This window comes from Mobula hypostoma, chromosome 2 (genome assembly GCF_963921235.1).
Source record: "Mobula hypostoma chromosome 2, sMobHyp1.1, whole genome shotgun sequence".
Taxonomy (NCBI): Eukaryota; Metazoa; Chordata; class Chondrichthyes; order Myliobatiformes; family Myliobatidae; genus Mobula; species Mobula hypostoma.
In genome coordinates this window covers 234,880,684-234,903,412 of record NC_086098.1, presented here as the reverse complement: position 1 = coordinate 234,903,412, position 22,729 = coordinate 234,880,684, and the positions used below count along the sequence as shown (strand labels likewise).

The window sequence follows — 22,729 nt, the reverse complement described above, 5'->3', positions numbered from 1 at the left end:
AAGACCTAAAGATTCAGCTCCTCTCAGAGCTAAAAACGGACATCTCTGCGGTGATAAGAGCAGAGCTGAAAAACGCCCTACTACTTCAGACCGAATACAATCTATTAACAACTGAAGAGGCTGAATATCTTATCTCCAAGTTGCAATGTGAGTTTTATGGACATGGAGAAAAAGCAGGGAGGCTGCCAGCCCATCAACTGCGTCAAAAAACGGCCAGTCACGGTATACCTGAGATACGGGATGCACAGGGTATAAAGCAAACAGATAATGTAGAAATTAACTCATGCTTCCATAGATTTTACCAATCATTGTACTCCTCAGATTCATCCACCACCCCATCAGATCTAGATGATTTCTTTAAAAAGCTGAACATCCCATATATAGATCCGTATGTAGCTGCTGATCTGGAGAAGGCAATCACGACTCTGGGGATAGACTCAGCAAGTAGGAGTATGCAGAGTGGAAAATCCCCAGGCCCAGATGGATATCCTTCTGAATTAAAAAAAGTTTCCCACTCAACTTTCCCCATTACTATTATCTGTTTTTGAAGAGTCTTTTTTTATCCCACTCCCTACCTCCCATAATACGTCAAGCAGTTATTTCATTAATTTTGAAAAAGGGCAAAGACCCCTTGAATGTAATTCACACCAACCAATCTCCCTTTTAAACACAGATACCAAAATCCTTGCAAAAGTCCTGGCACACCGAACAGAGAAGATTCTACCACTGATTATCTCACCCAATCAAACAGGTTTTATAAGAAATCGGTACTCCTTTTTTTAATATAAGACATCTTCTAAATATACTATATGATCCCTCTGCATCTAGTACCCGAGAGATTATTCTCTCAATTGATGCTGAAAAGGCATTTGACCGGGTGAAATGGGACTTTCTTTTCTATACTCTCCAAAAATTTGGTTTTGGTTCTACATTCATTTCATGGATCAAAGTACTTCACTCGTCCCCACTGGCAGCAGTGCGTACTAATAACTGTATATCATCCTTTTTTGAACAGCAACATGGCACAAGACCCTTTATCTCCACTCCTTTTTGCTGTAGCAGTTGAGCCACTCGTTACAGCCCTGAGAACATCTGTTAGTATCAAAGGCATCCAGGGGGGAGCTTTGGAACATAAAGTGTCACTGTACACGGATGATATGCTATTGTATATCTCAGATCCAACTCGAAGTCTCCCAAATCTATCAATATTGCTCACTAAATTCGATCAAATATCTGGTTATAAAGTTAACTTTCAAAAGAGTGAACTAATGCCAAATGAAACCACATGTTTGGACATTTCTTTTTCTGTGACCCGCTTTAGAATTAGCTATAGGAAATTTAAATACTTGGGGGTCTGGATAACACATAATTACAAGGACCATTATAAAGCCAACTATCAATATCTCCTTTCCAATCTTAAACAGGAATTTGAATGTTGGAATTCTTTATCCCTTTCCCTTAGCGGGAAGATTAATACAATTCAAATGACTGTCCTGCCCAAATTCTTAAACATGTTCCAAAGCCTCCCAATTTTTCTAACAAAGACTTTCTTCAATAAGCTAAATAGTCAAATTTCAAGTTTTATTTGGAATAAAAAAACAGCCCAGAGTAAAGGAAAAAATTGGTAAGATGGGGGGGGGGCGGGTTTGGCACTTCCAAATTTTCTATATTACTACTGGTCAGCTAATATAAGAGCAATTTTATATTGGACAAGAGATGATATTGCTGCTCCTAGCTGGGTGATTATGGATAAGTTATCCTTACAATTTACCTCTTTGTCGGTAATATATGCTAAACTACCACTGTCACAACCTGTATCTAGTTTCACACTGAATCCAGTTGCAATGTACTCCATTAAAATTTGGTTCCAATTTAGGTGTCATTTTGCACTTAATAACCTCTCACTCACTACACCAGTAGCAAAAAATTACATGTTCACTCCATCAATAATGGACGTAGCGTTTGATATTTGGTCTAAACATGGTGCCACTTCATTGTATAATCTCTATGGACAGCAATTTTGCCTCTTTTGAACAGCTAGTTAAGAAATTTGATATACCTATGACACACTTTTATAGATATTTACAACTCAGAAGCTTTATGGCCTCTCATCTTGAGTGCTTTCCCTACTGCCCCCCCCAATCGCTTTTAGATTCAGTCCTTAAGTTCAAAATTGATGTGAAACAACCTGTACGCAAAATCTATGAGCTACTTAATGTAGTTCATCCTGAGAATTTGGATTTATTAAAACATAAATGGGAAGAGGATATTGACATATGGCAAAAAGCAATTCATAGAATTTATTCATTCTCTGTGTGTCTGAGATGTTGTTGTTCAGTTTAAAACTGTGCACTGTTGTCATTGGTCTAAAGATAGATTGGCTAAGGTTAATAAAGATCTTGACCCAACGTGTGACAGATGTAAACAATTCCCGGCTTCACTCTGCCATATATTTTGGTCATGTCCAAAATTAGTAAATTTCTGGGGTTTGATTTTTGAAACGTTTTCAAAAATTTTTGGACAATTAATTACACCACTATTTGGAGTGCCTTCTCAGAATGTTAACCTCAGCAAATTCCAAACCGATCTCATCACTTTTTGTTCACTCCTTGTCAGAAGGCTCATCTTGTGCAAATGGAAAGACTCTTCCCCTCCAACATATGGAAATTGGATCAAAGATATCCTGTATTTCATAAAATTTGAGAAGATCCGCTATTTGGTCAGGGGGCAGTCTGCAAGATTTAACACCACTTGGCAACCTTTAAGTTGTCAAAAATATGGATGTTGGAAAAATTATTTGAATGTGTAAGGTGCTCTATCTTTAGATGTACACTAGGCCTTTGTATCTATTTTTGACTGGTCTGGCTGGTTTTATTTGTTCTTGTTTATTGAGGGGTGGAGAGGGTTCTTTTTGTAACTGGTATAAAACAGTTGGTTGTAACATATGTTCTGCTATTTTTCTTTGTTAATAAAAATACTTTGATTAAAAAAACTTCCTGCTCCCCTTTCTCCCTCCAGCCTTTCCACAATCCACACTCCCTTCCACTTTCCAGTTAGCAACGTGGTAACTGCAATGTGATTAGAATGTAGGCAATGTAGGAAAAGACTATTTGACTATTTCACCATTACCTACAATGGCTCTTTGACAGATTTCTCCAGATAGTCCACCTTTCCTGCTCCCACCCCCATCTCCCCATAAATAAATAAATAAATAAATTTAAAAAAGGCATCCTTTAGTCTTGCGAGACCATGGATCTGCTCCTGGAAAGTCTTCACTTTCCAGGGCGCAGGCCTGGGCAAGGTTGTATGGAAGACCAGCAGTTGCCCATGCTGCAAGTCTCCCCTCTCCACGACACCAATGTTGTCCAAGGGAAGGGCATTAGGACCCATACAGCTTGGCACCAGTGTTATCGCAGAGCAATGTGTGATTAAGTGCCTTGCTCAAGGACACAACACGTTGCCTTGGCTGGGGCTCGAACTCACAACCTTCAGGTCACCAGTCCAATGCCTCAACCACTTGGCCACGTGCCCACATCTCCCCATAATCCTACACATTATTCCTTTTCAGGATTTCATCTGATTAGACATTTTCCCTGAAAACTTCAAGGAGGATCTTATCCCAACAGTGGTGATGATTAATTTAGTCAAAAAAAAAGAAAAAAAAAAATCGCTTCTGACACTCACTGTTCCTCGAGAATTAGCCCTTATAAGTAAGTGGAGACATCAACGATGCTCAGGAGAGGAGTGACGGGACAGCACATCCAAACAAGTACTGACTATTCAGCCTGTGTGTTTACCCTAGCTCTCTCAAATCACTCTCCCCCTCACCGGATTTCTGCGTGAAGAAATATCTCCCAAATTCCCCACTGTATTGTGTTAGTTTTCCCTGGTTTACTTCATAGATAAGTGAAACAGGGACGCCTTTTTCCCTTATTAGGGGGAGAGAGAGAGCAGAGCGCGCCTGTGTGGTATGTCGAATTACCGGGTGAACAAGTAGTCTTTGGCGTACTGTTAGTCCGTGTCTTTATCGTTGCTTTGCTGCATGCTTCAGTGCTTGACGGCGAGCACCGATGCTTTTTAGCTGGTGGGGGAGTGGGGAGAGAAAAAAAAAATTCGCTGCTTTGCTGCTGCTTACGTGTTGGGGGGGCTTTGGGGTTCTAACACTTAACTGTCATTCATTCTTAGGGGGCACTCCTCTATTTTTGTGGATGGTTGCGAAGAAAAAGCATTTCAGGATGTATAATGTATGCATTTCTCTGACATTAAATGTACCTTTGAAACCTTGAATCTTCTCTATATCAATTGTTCTCTTGAAAACAGGGCATTCCATAAAAAAATCTGTGCAAACAGTTGTCAATGACCTTGCTACCTGCACTGTTACTGGCCACCTGCCAAAGTAAAGAGCTTCTCTCTTTCTACCACTGACTCCTAATCTATCAGCTCTGAGGGTGGGGGGGGGGGGAGAGAGAGAAGCATTAGGCCCACCATACGCCAGTCACCTTTAACTCCATTATCCACCTCTTCACCACCTGAACATGTTGCAAATGCTTATCTAAATTCTTATTCTCTTCCACTACTCTCTCAGGGCATGCAACTGAAATTTCAACCAGCCAATCTCGTTTCCTTTAAGCCAGCGGTTCCCAACCTGGAGTCCACAGACCCCTTGCTTAATGGTACAGGCACATCGTATAAGGTAGGTTGGGAACCCCCTGCTCTAACCTATGCTTCTTGTTAAAGTTCCCCAAGACTGAGGGAACAGTTTCTCACTGTTGTAACATTGAACATACAACACAACAGGAACAAGCCCTTCATCCAACAAAGTTGTCCCGAACTAAATAAACTGATGATACCTAATCTGTTGTCTGCACATGGTCCATATCCCTCCATTTTCATGCACACCCTTATCAGATCTAGCATCTGATTACAGACCACTGAACCCACTGTGTGTCACTGTCCTACAGTAGAGCAGCTCTTTCATTTGACTACAGCCCACTGACACATACCAGCTCCCTCAAATGGCTGCAAGGGCTGTAGATGGCCAACTGGCGGGAAGGCTCCTTCTCCTCATTGAAAGATATGGTCATGGTAACCAGAACATCACAGCCTTTCATCTGACAGAATTCCTCCAATTCCTTCTTCACACAGGGACGAGCCAGAAAGTCCTGCAGGAAAAGGTGAAGGGTCAAAGTGCATTACTGTCAACCCCATTTAGCAGGTCAGGCACAACCTATACAGTTCAGAGCATAGGAAGGGTGGGGAGGCAGGGTGGAGTGTTGGGCGAAGGGGAGAGCGGGGAAATGTAATGAAGAATAACATGGGAGTCTAACCATGGTAGGGACAATAAATGTGATCCAAACATTCATTCACCATCTTAACAATCCATCCTCGAGTTATATCAAGGAATGCATGGCCCAAGTATTTCCTTAGGATATCCTGGAAGGCTGCTCAAACAAGGTCATGCGTGTATGAACAAAACACTCTAGTAATTTTGTTAGGAGTATATTACAGACCTCTTAACTGTCAACAAGAGATAAGGGACCGTATACAGGCAACTGCAGAGGAATGTAATAAAAAAAAAAGTGTTCCATCCAGAGGGATTGTAGATTCCCAAATAGTACCTGGGGTAGCCTTGGGGATAAAAGTCTCTGGGGGGGACGGAACTCCTGAGGTGTGTCAGCAGGCCGCACATAGAATATTGATTTTCAATACTGGTTACCCCATTACAATGATGTGGAGGCTTTGTAGAGGGTAAAGAACAGATTTACTAGGATGCCAGATTTTGAACAAATTTGAATTATTTTCTCTGGAGCGTTGGAGGCCGAAGGGTTAAAGAGGAGGGAACTTTATAAAATTGAGAGAGGCAAAGATAGGGCAGATAGCCAGAATCTTTCTCCCCATGGTAGAAATGCAGAATATAGAGGGCATAGCTTTAATGACAGGAGATGAAGCTTATGGGGGCAAGTTATTTTTTTAATACAGGGATAGGTGCCTGGAGCGAGATGCCATGTATGGTCGTGGAAACCGATAGAAGACTGGTGTCCAAGAGGCACAGGAACATGCAGAAAATGGAGGGAGGAGGGATATAGATCACAAGTAGGCATAAGGGATTAGTTTCATTTGGCATCATGCCTGGCACACACACCATGGGCTGAGGGTCTGTTCCAATGCTATGCTCCTGCAGGTACATCTATTCTCCCATCTCCCGTTGGTTATTGGGAGGCCTATAACATTACCTGTCATAGTGATCACATCTTTCTTATTCCTGAGCTCCACCCTTACTGGATGAACCCTTGGGATGCCCCAGTGAGCTGAATGCTCCATGCATCTGAAGCCTGGAACTTTTAGCTGCCAACACTGCCCTTCTGTCTGTCCAATGCCCTGATGAGCTGAATACTCCATGCATCTGAAGCCTTTCCCTCTGCAGCCACATATTTATCATCTTGCTCTTTCTGGTCTCAATAGTACATGGCACAGGAAGTAATTCTGAGATTACAACCCCATTTTTCTCTCTTCCTAATCAATACCAAAGTGGACCACAGCCGCTGGCTGTTCCCTCCTCTTTCAGAGTGTATTCGGGAGGCAATACACATCCACCTCAAATACGCTCAATGTGTGTCCGACCCCCAAGGAGCCCACTATCACTACTGCTCACTAGTCCTTGACCAACCCTGCTGTTGGACGCTAACACATAACGTATGAGGAGGCTCTTTGGCCCACAATGTATGTGCTGACCATAGTGCCCAATTACAGGGCCTACCTGCCAACACCAGTAAGCTAGACAAGGGAGATGCAGTGGATGTTGTATATTTGGATTTTCCGAAGGCCTTTGACAAGGTGCCACACATAAGGCTACTTAACAAGATAAGAGCCCATGGAATTACGGGAAAGTTACATATGTGGATACAGCGTTGGCTGATTGGCAGGAAACAGAGAGTGGGAATAAAGGGATCCTATTCTGGTTGGCTGCCAGTTACCAGTGGCGTTCCACAGGGGTCAGTGTTGGGGCCGCTTCTTTTTACATTGTACATCAGCGATTTGGATTATGGAATAGATGGCTTTGTGGCTAAATTTGCTGACGATATGAAGATAGGTGGAGGGGCCAGTAGTGCTGAGGAAACAGAGTCTGCAGAGAGACTTGGATTGATTGGAAGAATGGGCAAAGAAGTGGCAAATGAAGTACAATGTTGGAAAGTGTATGGTTATGCATTTTGGCAGAAGCAATAAACGGGCAGATTATTATTTAAATGGGGAAAGAATTCAAAGTTCTGAGATGCAACGGGACTTGGGAGTCCTCGTACAGGATACCCTTGAGGTTAACCTCCAGGTTGAGTCGGTAGTGAAGAAGGCGAATGCAATGTTAGCATTCATTTCTAGAGGAATAAAGTATAGGAGCAGGGATGTGATGTTGAGGCTCTATAAGGCGCTGGTGAGACCTCACTTGGAGCACTGTGGGCAGTTTTGGTCTCCTTATTTAAGAAAGGATGTGCTGACGTTGGAGAGGGTACAGAGAAGATTCACTAGAATGATTCTGGGAATGAGAGGGTCAACATATGAGGAACGTTTGTCCGCTCTTGGACTGTATTCCTTAGAGTTTAGAAGAATGAGGGGAGACCTCATAGAAACATTTCGAATGTTAAAAGGCATGGACAGAGTGGATGTGGCAAAGTTGTTTCCCATGATGGGGGAGTCTAGTACGAGAGGGCATGACTTAAGGATTGAAGAGCGCCCTTTCAGAACAGAAATGCGAAGACATTTTTTTAGTCAGAGGGTGGTGAATCTATGGAATTTGTTGCCACGGGCAGCAGTGGAGGCCAAGTCATTGGGTGGATTTAAGGCAGAGATTGATAGGTATCTGAGTAGCCAGGGCATCAAAGGTTATGGTGAGAAGGCTGGGGAGTGGGACTAAATGGGAGAATGGATCAGCTCATGATAAAATGGCGGAGCAGACTCGCTGGGCCGAATGGCCGACTTCTGCTCCTTTGACTTATGGTCTTACACATGGCCTCTATTCCTCTATTCACTGCCTGCCTAAATGCCTCCTGAACATTGCTAGACCAATGATAGGAGTATCATTGGATCTCAGCAGAGCAAGTCAAAGGAGAGAACAATTGGAGATGGTGATCATAACTCTACATTTCCAAGCACTTATGCTAAAAAGGGATGGGGTGAATCGAGAGTAAAGGTCTTAATTTAAAGTGGGCGAGGGGGCAGCAGGGAGAGGCAGATTTGATTAAAATAAGACAAGGCCACTTGCAAGTATGCAGCAGAAAAAAATCGCAAGAGTTCAGAACTATCATGTTCCTGGAAGGGTGAAAGCCAAGATATCAATCCTTGGATACCAAAGGATAGAGGGTTGGAGAAAGAGAACATGGCAGGCATAGAGAATAAAAGACAGGGGAGACCATCTAGAGTATAAAAAGCAAAAGGGTCACAAAATATCATGGCCAGGCAGTATTAACATTATTCAAAATTGTTTTAAACATACTAAGGGCAAAAGTAGTATTAGAGGAAGAATTGGATCGATTACCTACAACAGGGATAATCTGTAATGGAGACCGAAGTTAAGTCTTAAATTAGTACCTTTCACAAGTATTTACAAAGGAAACATAACTGTAGTGAAGTATTCAGTGAAAGAAAAGTAAAATTCTAGTGCAAGTCTATAAACAAACAGGATACTGATGTTTTAGAAACTTTAACCCTGGTGCTAGATAAGAATCATCCCAAGATGCTATTATGTGAGGCATGGGAAGAGATTTGGCTGAAACTTTCACAGGGCCATAAATGAGGTATTGGATCTCCAGAGCACAGCAAATGTGGTCCTCCTTATCAAGAAGGAGAAAGCCTGGTGTTTATAGTCCTGTGTACTGAGCATCATAAAGCAATTAATTCCAGAGCGAAGGCTATGCACCAACTTTATAAAGCACTTTTCAGATCTCACTGTCATAGGAAGTGGTTAAGGGGGGTATATGATTGAGGTATATAAAATTATGTGGTGTACAGGGACACCTCCCTACATCTGAGGCAGGAACAACCAGAGGTCATGAGTTTAGGATAAAGGGTACAAGATTTAGTGGCTAGTCCCTGAATCCAGTGAGAGTGGCGAATGCAGAGAATGACAACATTGTAGAGCTGTTTAGACAAACACACTAGCCACCCAGGCATAGAAGACTCTGGACTAAGTGCTGGAAGATGGGATTAATCAGTGGCCACTGGTTGGTATGGATGTGGAGAGCCAAATGGCCTGTTTCCATGAGGATGACTCATGTTCTGATCTACCGCTCTTCTACCCTCCCTCCATTTAAAGAGAACTTTCTCCATCAGGACCTCAATTTCCTCATCTTCTACACATGGCGACTGCAGTCAACTCTTCATGACATTCCTATTTTAATGAAGTTGCAACTTACTCTCTATCTTTAACCCTCAAATTCAACCCTGGTAAAAATCTGCTCCACCAAATCCACCCTGAGATTCATACAGATTGTCACACCCTCCAGCTTTGCTGGCAACCTGTTCTGTGCTTGACCAAAGTGGCTCTGCTGTCCCTCAAATCTTTCCTACCTCAAGTGTCAAGTAGACAGCACTGATGGCCAAGCGAAGGTCTCCGCCAAACACAACCTTCAAATCCTTCCTCAGCATCTGCTCAGTGGTCAACCCTGGCGAAACAAAAGAACTTAGGAGCTGATGGTATTTTCCATCTCACCCTCGACTATTTCCATCTGTTCTCACCCAGGTGTCAACCGTAGATCGATGGGCAATGCTCCTGTCTTTGCGCCAACAGGCTCTAGGCTAGGTCTCATTGTAAATAATTGACCCGAAAACACAGGGTAAGATAGATGATAGATCTCACATAAGATACAGGCATGACAGGATTTATTCCTCAATGTACTGAGCTGCTGTTGTCAGGAACATTCAAAAGGAAACAGGAAAATGTGAACCTGTAGAACCACGCACACAGAGTTTGGGCACCCCTGGTCAAAATTTGTGTTACTGTAAATAGTTGAGTAGAAGATGAACTGATCTCCAAAAGTCAAAGTTAAAGATGAAACATTCTTTTCAACATTTTAAGCAAGATTAGTGTATTATTTTTGTTTTCTACAATTTTAGAGTGAAAAAAAGGAAAGGAGCACCATGCAAAAGTTTGGGCACCCCAAGAGATTTGAGATCTCAGATAACTTTTACCAAGGTCTCAGACCTTAATTAGCTTGTTAGGGCTATGGCTTGTTCACAATCATTGTTAGGAAAGGCCAGGTGATGCAAATTTTAAAGCTTTATAAATACCCTGACTCCTCAAACCTTGTCCCAACAATCAGCAGCCGTGGGCTCCTCTACGCAGCTGCCTAGCACTCTGAAAATTAAAATAAATGATGCCCACAAAGCAGGAGAAGGCTATAAGAAGATAGCAAAGCGTTTTCAGGTAGCCGTTTCCTCAGTTCGTAATGTAATTAAGAAATGGCAGTTAACAGGAATGGTGGAGGTCAAGTTGAGGTCTGAAAGACCAAGAAAACTTTCCCAGAGAACTGCTTGTAGGATTGCTGGAAAGGCAAATCAAAACCCCCGTTTGACTGCAAAAAACCTTCAGGAAGATTTAGCAAACTCTGGAGTGGTGGTGCACTGTTCTACTGTGCAGCGACACCTGCACAAATATAACCTTCATGGAAGAGTCATCAGAAGAAAACCTTTCCTGTGTCCTCACCACAAAATTCAATGTCAGAAGTTTGGAAAGGAACATCTAAACAAGTCTGATGCATTTTGGAAACAAGTCCTGTGGACTGATGAAGTTAAAATATAACTTTTTGGCCCCCAATGAGCAAAGGTATGTTTGGAGAAAAAAAGGGTGCAGAATTTCATGAAAAGAACACCTCTCCAACTGTTAAGCACGGGGGTGGATCGATCATGCTTTGGGCTTGTGTTGCAGCCAGTGGCACGGGGAACATTTCACTGGTAGAGGGAAGAAATATTCAATTAAATACCAGCAAATTCTGGAAGCAAACATCACACTGTCTCTAAAAAAAGCTGAAGATGAAAAGAGGATGGCTTCTACAACAGGATAATGATCCTAAACACACCACAAAATCCACAATGGACTACCTCAAGGTGCAAGCTGAAGGTTTTGCCATGGCCCTCACAGTCCCCCGTCCTAAACACCATCGAAAATCTGTGGATAGACCTCAAAAGAGCAGTGCATGCAAGATGGCCCAAGAATCTCAGAACTAGAAGCCTTTTGCAAGGAAGAATGGGCGAAAATCCCCCAAACAAGAGTTGAAAGACTCTTAAGCCTGGTTTATACTTCTGCGTTAACTGGATGCCGTAACCTACGCAAGTGACTTCCGCACGTTGGGAGCATTTATACTTGTGCGTTGGTGTGTCTGCGTCGCTCTAATACGCGCATGTCACGCATGCGCACTCACCTGCCTGCGCAAGGCTTCATGGTCATGGTAGTCTCCGGGTAAACAAGACGCGAGCGTCTTTTTTTTGTGCGAGATGTGTCCTCCATAATTTTGGAGATCTGTAAAGCTTTATGGAGAGCATTGCAGCCAGAGTTCCTTCCCTGCCCTTCAGTCGCCCAATGGGAAGCTACTGCAGCGTAGGATGACATGCGATGCTACCAAGCGGACCAATCGCAGTTGTTGCGTTCTGTGTTGCCGCGACGCAGTTACATTTTGGGAGAGGTGCATGTCGCAGCAACACGGGCTCTCGCGTAGGATTCCACGTCGGCTTTGCAGCGACGCAGACCTTGTGGCGACGCGTTGACGCAGAAGTATAAACCAGGCTTTAGCTGGCTACAAAAAGCGTTTACAAGCTGTGATATTTGCCAAAGGGGGTGTTACTAAGTACTGACCATACAGGGTGCCCAAACTTTTGCTTCGGGCCCTTTTCCTTTGTTATTTTGAAATTGTAAAAGATGGAAATAAAAAAAGTAATCTTGCTTAAAATATGAAAGAAATGCGTCATCTTTAACTTTATGCCTTTTGGAAATCAGGTCATCTTTGACTCACTTTAGCTATTCACAGTAACAGAATTTTTGACATACACACACACCTAGCACAGGACTAAACTGGAGAGACTTTCCCAACAGTCAGAGGTAGCTGAATGGTCTCCCATGCTACTTTTAAATGGCACATACAGGGAATGTCAGTCCCAATGAAAGTAAATGAGACTAATGTGGGTGGACAAAAGTTGGCTCGGACACAGTGGCCCACTCCGAACGCATATTCTGACTGCAAATGTCTTTTGGCAAAAAAAAACGGCCTCCAAACAAGCAACAAAAATCATGAAGTCACATAACCATCGTCAGTGGGGTTTTAGTGAAAGAGGAGGGGGATAGATTAATATTTGGCTGACCAGTCAGTGGGTTTTCAGTGAGAGTGGAGAGTCCTGTTAAGATACACACGGCCATTAGCAGTGGGATAAAAGCCACTTTACAGCTGCTAACAGAAAACAGCTTCGATACCTGCCTGGGTTCACAATCCACTTGGAGCCAGAGTTCAGGGGGAGGAACAGATGACAAGAAGGGCGCAGAGGAAATGCAATATGGTGTTGTCACTGTAGGATGGAACAGCTGATGGAAGAATAATTACAGGAAGCGGGGTGGGGGGGTGGAGAATGAGAGGGTGGATGAGTTGGCAAGGAGAGCGTTAAAGGAAGAAATTATAGAAATGCACGTTAGTATCAGTAAAGCAGAGGTTAATTGTGTAATCTGGGGGAAAAAAAAATCAACCAAATGTGGCAAGAAAGATGGGACAGGGAGGCATTTGTATCAAATACAAATGAGTGTTGCAGGTACTAGGGTAGGTAGTGGATACAGAAGAGAGGAAACTGCGTGGACTAGGTTAAGGCTGGGGCACTGTGCATTAAACAAAACATTGAAAATGACAGGGAAACACTAGGCAGGATTGTGTGAGGAATGTCAGGAAGAGGAGTCAGTAGAACATGTAGTTCTGAATTGCAAGAAGTATGGGATACAGAGAGAGATGATGAGAATTAATCCAAGGGAATTGGGGGTGCAGGAATTCACATTAAAAGGGTGAGAGAGCACAGGTCAGGGTATATGTTAAGGGGTACAGGTTTTTTTTTAATAGGATATGACGGATAAGCAGGAATAGGGTACTAGGATGGCCAAAGATGGGAGGATAAAGTGTAAGTTGGCGGGGGGCGGGGGGGGGGGGAGTGTGAGATTGAGAGGGATGAGAGGGATGAGAGGGATGAGAGGGATGAGAGGGATGAGAGGGATGAGAGGGATGAGAGGGATGAGAGGGATGAGAGGGATGAGAGGGATGAGAGGGATGAGAGGGATGAGAGGGATGAGAGGGATGAGAGGGATGAGAGGGATGAGAGGGATGAGAGGGATGAGAGGGATGAGAGGGATGAGAGGGATGAGAGGGATGAGAGGGATGAGAGGGATGAGAGGGATGAGAGGGATGAGAGGGATGAGAGGGATGAGAGGGATGAGAGGGATGAGAGGGATGAGAGGGATGGAGATATATATATATATATAGTGAAGGGATTTAGAATGTAAGTCTATCGCACACTCCGGAGCAGAAGGTGGTGGTAATGCATCATTAATCAAGGTGCCAATCACTGTAAAACAAGACAGCGAAGAAGAAGGGGTGGTGGGGGTGTGCACGCGCGCAGGGGGAATGCACCTTTTGTCATTAAACCCATTCTCCTTTCCCGTCACTGCTCCCTGGTAGATCAAAAGGATCAGAGGTCCTGCTATTGAATACCATGATACTGACCAGCATATCAACCAACATATCTAACAATGAATGCCTGGCCATTATCATATTGATACTGGAGGACTCTGCTGTGCATGAATCGCCTGCTGCATTCCTTACAATCCCACACTGGGCAAAGGCAGCTTCCCCCACACTGGCGCTCCCTCAATACCACACCAGGCAGAGGCAGCTCCTCCATACCCCCACCCACAATACTCCCTCAGTACCACACTGGGCCCAGGCAGCTCCACCTCCTCCAGTCCCACAATACTCCCTCAGTACCACACTAGGCCCAGGGAGCTCCCCACCCCCCAGAGTCCCACAGTACTCCCTCAGTACCACACTGGGCCCAGGCATCTCCCCATCAGGCCCAGACCTGGGCAGCTCCCTCCACTACAGTCCCACAGTGGTTCCCCGGTACCACACTAGGCAAAGGCAGCTCCCTACCCACTACAGTCCCACAATACTCCCTCAGTACCACACTGGACACAGGCAGCTCCCCACCCCCCACAGCCCCACACCAGGCCAAGGCAGCTGCCCATCAGGCCCAGATCCGGGTAGCTCCCCACCCCCCACAGCCCCATACCAGGCCAAGGCAGCTGCCCATCAGGCCCAGATCCGGGCAGCTCCAGCTCCTACAGTTCCACACTGTGTCCACGCAGCCCCCTCTCCCGCCAGGCCCGGACACATGCACACCCCTCCCCCAGCTGGAGAGGAATATAAAATTTTCTTAAAGGGCGATCACTGCAGATTTCCCGACCTCTCCCTAACCCAACCTCTCACCCAGGATTCACTCCATAGAAATACTAATGCAGCGATAGTTACCACTGACGTCAAACTTGGCTTTTTGTAGTGCATCAAAGATAGTGGCTCTGGGTGGGAGATGGTGAAACCTGGATTCCAACTGAGCAACGTACTCAGAGTCCTTCGGAGTGACTTTGCCTGCCGCTGGAGCCATGTTGATGCAGTCCAGCACAATAGTACCTGTAGTATACGAGGAATGAGAGAATCAGTCTTACCCTGTGGTGCCATGAACACACTCTACCCCACAGGGAGAAGCCTTTCAGCCCACCCACTCCATTCCAGCTCTATGTCAGCCTTCCCATCTACCATCCGTTCCCTCTACAGCTCTCTCGCTTGTGTTCGTCCAGCTCCCCGTTAAACTTCTGTTGTTCATTTCACTGTCTTCCCAAGAACTCTGCTCTCTGCATAAAGACAGAACAGCTACTTCCCTTCAACCTTTCAACACTTGACCAAGTTTTTCACCGCACGTGTGCCAACACGTTTGTATGACAATAAACTCACCTTTCACTTTGAAGAGCTTCCCATCCTGATCAGCTTTTGCCTTTGCAAATGTACATATATCCTATCATTTCCAACTTTTCTAATAATTCATTAGCACTGATTTAATATGTACCAGCCTGTGGTTACCTTTCTCACATCTGCTGTCCTTCTCTAAGAAACACTAATTGTTGTTCAGTTTTCTTTAAGTACCTCAGCTGTGGATATTGCTACATCTCCATCAGGGCCAGAGCCATCTCCTCTCACTTCCCGTACTATCCTGGGATTGATCCCATTCAGCCATGGCAATTTAACTATCCCTTTCCATTACATTACACCTCCACCACCTCCTTAATAATGATGACTCCAGACCATCAACGTACCTGTCAATGAACTCAGCTTCCACGTCCTTCTCCTTGGAACTCACCCACATTGCCTGGCTCCACACCCCTTTGGTCTCTATGGGAACCCACTCTTTCCCTGGCTACCCTCCTGCATCTAATACAATGTCTCTGGATTCTCCTTAACCTCTCATCTACCAAGGATCTCGTGACTCCATGTTATCTTTCTAACTTCTTTCTGAAGTTCTCTCTATATTCCTCAAGAATCACTCAACTCCAGTTGCCTTCACCTGTCACACACTTCCTGTTTATTCCCTGAATATACCTTCAGCATCCATCATCTGGCTCTGACCCTGCTACCGCTCTTACCGACTAAAACACTTTCTAACTCATTTAAAAGACTCTCACTTCTCATTTAATGTTTTATTCACAAGCATTTAGAATTAATAGATTTTTGCCAGGTCTTTTCTTATGCAATTGAAATCAGCCTTCTCCCAATTTACCATGTTAACTTGAGGGCCCCCTTTTTTTTTAAAACTACAGAATTTATAGTTACAAACTGTTTGAATTACAGACACCATGATCCCCCACTGACACTTCCACCTGTCTTGGTGCTAAGATACAGTCAAGGACAAACCCATTTGCACATTTCATCTAAAAAAAAAAATCCACTTCACAAATTTTGCCCCTTACACTAACAAAATCCCTGTCCATATTGGGAAGGTTAAAATCCTGCATCACCATAACCCTTTTGTTCTTGCACATTTCTGCGATTTATTTCTGTGTAGTTCCCACTGACCTTGGAGAAATCTATAGTATAGCACAAGCAAAGTGATTGTCCCTCTCTTATTCCTAAATTTTATACAGATGGCTTCATTGGACAATACCTCCAGTACATCCTCTCTAACAATCATCACAATGTTCTCCTCTTTTGTACCCTGTCATATCTGAGACTCCTGTACCACTGCCAGTACTACCCTTTGCTCAGCCACATCTCCATGAATGCAATAATCGTAATACCATGTGCTGATCTAGGCACAAACTCATTTTACTCAAGAAACTCTCTGCATCCAGTTACAAGGAGCTCAGCCTGGCAGCACTCCAGCACTCCTAACCCATCTGTCTGCTCTGCTTCATTTACCCTCTACATTGGAGGAGTTCCTCCAGCATTTTGTGTGTATTGCTCTGGACTTCCAGCATCTGCAGGATCTCTTGTCTATCGCCCTACGGCCCCCCTGCACAAGAGACAAGGGCACAGCACACTTGGCCATCACATAGCAAGGAATCTTCTGGAAAGGTGATAGCAATTTCTATTCAGCTTGAAAGGGATAATTCAGTGGAAAACAAGACAAACTTCCATAAAGCCACCAAGAGGTTTGACGGCAGACTTGTCTATTACATATGAGGAAACTAGGTAATTGATAGGGAACAGTTAGAACTTTCATATACAAACTTGCACAATTGACATAAGCCCATTGTTAGATTCCTCCATCTCTCTTCAGCGACCTGTCTTGAAAATAAAACCCTGCCCCCGACACACAGTGGAACTCTTACTGCGCAGTAAAAAAGCGAGCTGCTTATCCAGAATGTCAGGTGCTCTTTGGACAATGCGCTCCGTCACCAGGGTTGTGCAGGAGCCCACGGGCTCAGAGGTTACTATGCAGCCAGAGCTACAGGCTCGCTCTAGGGGGCGGTGATCAATCACTTCTGTCACCGCATTCTCCAGGACTGCATCGCCTCTGTGGGTTGGAACAGAAGCACAGAGATAGCATGTGTTTTTCCCACACCGAATGACCTACACAATGACAGTACCCATACAGTTCAACGCATGGCTAAGGAATTGGTGCAGCATGAAAAACCTTCAGATTTTTCAATCAATGGGCTCTCTTGCAGGGAAGATGGGATGGTTTGCACCTGAACTGGAGGGGTCTAATATCCTAGTGAGAAGGTTGCTTGTGCTACAATGGAGTCGGGGGGTGGGGGATTAAACTAGAGTTGCAGGGGGATGGTACTCAGAGCACCAGACAGTGTTATAGACATGTGGTTAAGCCTACATACAAAGTCAGCAATCACAAAGTCAAGTGTAGGGCTCTCGGTAATACTAGATGGACTGTTAACTGTTAATCACTTATTACCAAAATGGCTTCTCTGAAGTGCTATATTAACATGGCTTCTCGTAATGTTAACTGCTGAGCAAGGGGTTCTCTGTACCAGCAATGTTTGGGTTATACAGTATAATGGAAATTGTATTCATTTGTTAGCCAATGGAAGTCATGTTCTGTTATCTTGTATATGTGTGCTGAGTTGAGGAGCGCGGGTTTTTTCGGGAGGCAAGCAAGGAGGATGGACATGTGAGGAACGGACAGCGGTTCCAGGGCGGCGGACACTAGACCTCGGGGGTTCGGAGGGTGGCCACAGTCGCGGAAGGACATTGTGGATGGAATGAGCTCCAACGTATTAAAATATTATGTGCAGAAGACTGGTAAGTTACTTAAGTGGCGCCTTTTCTTGTAGTTGTTGCTACAAGCCCATCACCAAAAATTTGCTATAAAGTATAATTCTTTACTCGCACTTTGTATATGGTTTCATATTTGTGTCATGGCTGATCATTGGGCGACTTACACCTTATCCACACCAAAGCTTTTGCACTGTTTGGCGGGGTCGACCGCTATTCACCCTAGGCAACGGGGGTCAGTGGGGCAAGGACCGTCACATTTGGGGGCTCGTTCCATGGATTTGAATTCTGTCAGGATAAGGGGTAAGTCGCCCTGGTTGAATTAAAAGGGATGGACGTGGATAAGATTGAACTTTGGTGTAAGATCGAGGACGTCCTGGTTACTGATGCCTGCATATTAAGTGGGGTGGATATACATACCCCAGATGATGTGTTAATTCGATGTTTGAGTACAGTCAGAGCCATCGGTAAGGTTGAGATTGTAGGCAGAAAGATTGGTAAAACAGGGGACTCAGCCTTTGTGCTGTTACAGACGGGTGCTGATGTGAAGGAATTGGGACTGCCCCAGTCTATCGGTGACGTAGGTGAGGTGGGGCCATGGGGCATGCACGCTGTCACAGAGGAAGGGTCTGAAGAGACACCAGAGGGGTTGCCCGAAGCTAGGGGCGGAGATTTTAGAGAGCGGGTCCAATTGTTTTTGAAGGATGAAGGAAGGGAGTGGTCGTATTTGGAGAATGTAATTAGTTCTCACTCCCCACGGAAAGAGGAGGGCTCTGAGTTGGCCTCAGCCATTAACTCTTTGGTGAACAGGGCGGTGGGTCTGCGACAGAAGTTAAGAATTTTCTCAGGGAAAACTCCCATCCCCGACGGGGAAGAGGATTACGAGTCCTGGGTAGAACATACCTCTCAGTTGCTAGGTGAGTGGCAGTGTTCTGAGGAGAAGTGACAAAGATTGGGGGACAGTTTAAGAGGGGCGGCAGCTGAGGTGGTAAAAGGGGTGAGAGTTAACCAGCCCCTGGCTTCTTGGAAGGAGTGTCTAGTCGCCCCAGAGGAGGCGTTTGGGCTGATGGGAAGCCCGGTGGAGCTTTTAGGGGATGTTCAGAATCTGCGTCCGGAGAAAGGGGTAAAGTTTTCTGAGTATCTTCTCCGACTTGAGTGTAGGCTAAATTGCTTGAGGCGCCGGGGGGGGGGGTCATTCATTTCGGCAGCTGAGGTGGATCGGATGAGGATCGATCAGGCACTCAGGGGTGCACAGAGACATGATGCGATCACTAAGAGCCTCCGGCAGTCTCGTAGAGCGCGTCCCCCCCATCTTTTGTTCAGTTGCTCAGAGGTCAGAGAGGAGGAGAACGAATTGGAAGCAGAAGGCGGCCCTGGTAACAAGGTACAGTCCTCGGTAGTAGCCTCTTGTGGTGAATGACCGTGGCCAGCTCCATGTGGGAGACACATAAGGGGGTCACGGCAGGAGGGGATTAGCGGAGAAGGCCCCTCCCAGAAGGGACAGACGGCACTGAGGCCAGGCGGAGGCCGGGGTCTGGCGAGGCGAGGCAAGGCGTGTGCTATAACTGCAGGGAAGAGGGGCACTTCAGGTGGGAATGTGAACAGCAGGGAACCCCTCGGAGGGACAGTCCCCAGGTGTCCCAGCAGGAAGGAAGGGTTCGGGAAACTTAAAGGAGACTTGGTGAAGGAACGGACTGAAGTCTCTGGAAAAATACGTTCCCAACAATGTGCCGCGGGATCCTCGAGAGGAAAAGACCCTATCCCAGAAGGATTGGTGAGACCCCGATCCAGCGTGTCGATACAGATAGAGGGGATAGATGCAAAAGCCATATTTGACATGGGATCACAGGTCACATTACTGTACCGTTCGTTCTACAATCAGTATCTGGCGCATTTACCCCTGACATTTTCAGTGCACTGGAGATTTGGGGCATCAGTGATAGTGATTACCCGTACAATGGCTATTTGTCTGTGAAACTGGAGTTCCTGGAAGCTGAGGTGGGGGTGTCTGAGGCTCATGAGGCCCTGGTGCTGGTGTGCCCAGACCCCGCTGAGACTGGGGGTGTGTCAATTGTGGTGGGGACCAACACCCCTATTGTGCGGAGACTCCTGAGAGCCTGCATGGAGAAGGCGGGTGAAGACTTTTTGGAGACCCTGTCAGTGCACCCAATGTTCCGAGCTGCTTTTGAGGAAGTGTGGGGTTGCCCTGGGCTGGACTCGATATGCGGATAAGGCACTGGGTGGTGTGCCCAGTCGAAGCCCAGGATGGTGCAGCTGGGTGAAGTAGCGAGAGTGATGGGGATCTCTAGATTCCCGGGGGTGCAGCCCTTTTAGTGGACACCCCGGAAGATCTCAAAGGGGAGTTGAGATTCCCTGCTGGGGTGCTGGTGCGACCTGAGTTGCAGAAGCCCTCAGTGGTACAGGCACGCAGGCTAGTGATCGTCAGGAACACTACTGCATGGGAGGTCATCTTCAAGCGAGGAATGCGTCTGGTGCATTTGGTCCCGGTGACTGTGATGCACAGCGCCCCTGTGGGGCCAGTTGGGGAACAGCAGTCAGGAAAAAGGCCTAAGTTGACTGCTGAAGCTTTTAACTTTGGGGCATCACCTAACCCGGAGGGTTGGAAGCGGAGGCTGGTGGAGAAGATGTTGACGATGACAGATGTTTCTTCCCTTGGTGACTTTGATGTGGGTTGTTCCAGGAGCACTTGCCACACCATACAGGTGACTGAGGATACTCCATTTAGAGAACGATCATGACGACTGGCCCCCGCAGATGTGGAAGACGTGCGGCAGCATTTGGGCAAGTTGAAGGAGGCTGGGATCATCACGGAGTTCCGAAGCCCATATGCATCTCCTATTGTAGTGGCCCAGAAGAAGAATGGGAAGGTTCGTATGGGTGTGGACTATAGAACACTGAACAGGCACACCATCCCCCGGGTGGAAGATGCACTGGCCTGTCTGAGTGGGGCGAAGTGGTTTAGCATGCTGGATTTGAGGAGTGGGTATTACCAGATCCCGATGAGTGAGGCCGTTAAGGAGATGGCCTTCATTTGCCCTTTGGGCTTTCACCAGTTCGAACGGATGCCCCAGGGCATATCAGGGGCCCCTGCCACCTTCCAGAGGGTCATGGAGAAGACAGTGGGGGATATGAACCTGCTCGAAGTGTTGGTATATTTGGATGACCTCATAGTATTTGGATCCACCCTGGAAGAACACGAAGCGAGGCTAATGAAGGTGCTCAACTGGCTGAAGCAGGAAGGGTTGAAGCTTTCCTTGGACAAGTGCCAGTTCTGCCAGAGATCTGTTAGCTATGTTGGACACATTGTCTCGCGGAATGGTGCAGTGACCGACCCGGCTAAGATCAAAGCAGTGACCACCTGGCCGAGGCCCCAGACCGTGGGTGCTCTGTGCTCATTCCTAGGATTCTGTGGGTACTATCAGAGATTTGTGAAGGGCTATGCCAAGGTGAGTCATCCTTGAACCAGCTTCTGCGTGGCTACCCTCCCCTGGGACAGAGGGGGAAAGGGAGGAAAACACGGGAGGTGGGAGAATATTTAAACCCATCAGAGCCCTTTGGACAGAGATGGAATGACAAATGTGAAGCGGCTTTCCAGTCACTGAAGGAGATGCGGACTCAGGCGCCAGTGCTGGCTTTTGCAGACCCCCGATTGCCTTATGTGCTACACACTGACGCCAGTCATGAGGGGTTAGGGGCTGTTCTATATCAGGATCAGGGTATTGGCCTGAGGCCTGTAGCGTTTGTCACCTTCAGAGAGAAACTATCCCACTCACAAGTTGGAGTTCCTGGCGTTGAAATGGGCAGTCGTGGATAAGCTGAGTGACTATCTCTACGGGGCCAAGTTTGAGGTGCGGACAGACAACAACCCGCTCACTTACATCTTGACCTCGGCGAAATTGGATGCCACAGGCCATCGGTGGCTGGCAGCTTTGTCTTCATATGATTTCAGGCTGAAGTATCGGCCGGGGAGCTGGAATGTCGACGCAGATGCTCTGTCCTGACGGGGGCATGAGGAGCTGGGGAAGGACGAGGAGTGGGAGAGTGTTCCCGCATCCGGGGTGAAGGCAATGTGCCAGTTTGCTATCACCGTGCAGGCTGAGGAGAAGGAGAGGCCAGGTCGAGCAGTGGACTGATTGGGGGCATCTGATGACGCCCTGCCCCTAGTGTACTGTGACATGACTGCTCTGAAGACCACACAGCTGCCAGGGTTAAGCCCTGGGGAAGTGGCCGCTGTGCAGCGAGATGACCCAGACATAGGTCCGGTCTGGTATGCCGTGGAAGAGGGGTATGTGACACGGGCAGAGAAGGCCAAGCACGGTCCCGTGTCCCTGTTATTGAAAGAATGGCTTCGGTTGAGGTTGAAGAACCAAATGTTATACCGGGTAACGTCACACCCCCGGACCGACCTCAGTGTTGGCAGCTGGTCCTGCCGGAGAAGTATCGGAAGGTTGTGTTGAAGTCCTTCCATGATGACTCTGGACATTTGGGTGGAAAAGACCTATGGATTGCTCAAGGATCGGTTTTACTGGCCCCGAAAGAGGACAGAGGTTGAAGAGTACTGCAAGTCCTGCATTCATTGCATACAACAGAAGATGCTGCCCAGGCAGGCTGCCCCTTTGTCCCACTTGCAGAGTGCGGGGCCTTTGGACCTGGTGTGTATGGATTTCCTGTCCATAGAGCCCGATGCCAGCGACACAGCAAACGTCTTGGTCATCACGGACCACTACACCAGGTCTGCTCAAGCTTTTCCTACCAAGGATCAGAGGGTGACTACAGTGGCGAAAGTGCTATGGGAGAAGTATTTTGTGCATTATGGTCTTCCTTGGCAGATGCATAGTGACCAGGGATGAGACTTTGAGAGAAAACTGATCTATGAGTTGCTGGGCATGCTGGGGGATGAGAAATCGAGGACCACA

The 22,729-nt window shown here is 46.3% G+C and overlaps 1 protein-coding gene across 1 annotated transcript in view; it reads right to left on the bottom strand.

Moving 5' to 3' along the window:
- The window catches only part of prune (prune exopolyphosphatase), a 44,013-nt gene that overhangs the window by 5,919 nt on the left and 15,365 nt on the right, over positions 1 to 22,729 (bottom strand). The window contains exons 4-7 of the mRNA XM_063041631.1: positions 16,892 to 17,076; positions 14,541 to 14,699; positions 9,559 to 9,653; positions 5,004 to 5,162 (exon numbers count right to left, since the gene is read on the bottom strand). Coding sequence (XP_062897701.1) covers positions 5,004 to 5,162; positions 9,559 to 9,653; positions 14,541 to 14,699; positions 16,892 to 17,076 — 598 coding nt within the window. The remainder of the gene's footprint in view (positions 1 to 5,003; positions 5,163 to 9,558; positions 9,654 to 14,540; positions 14,700 to 16,891; positions 17,077 to 22,729) is intronic.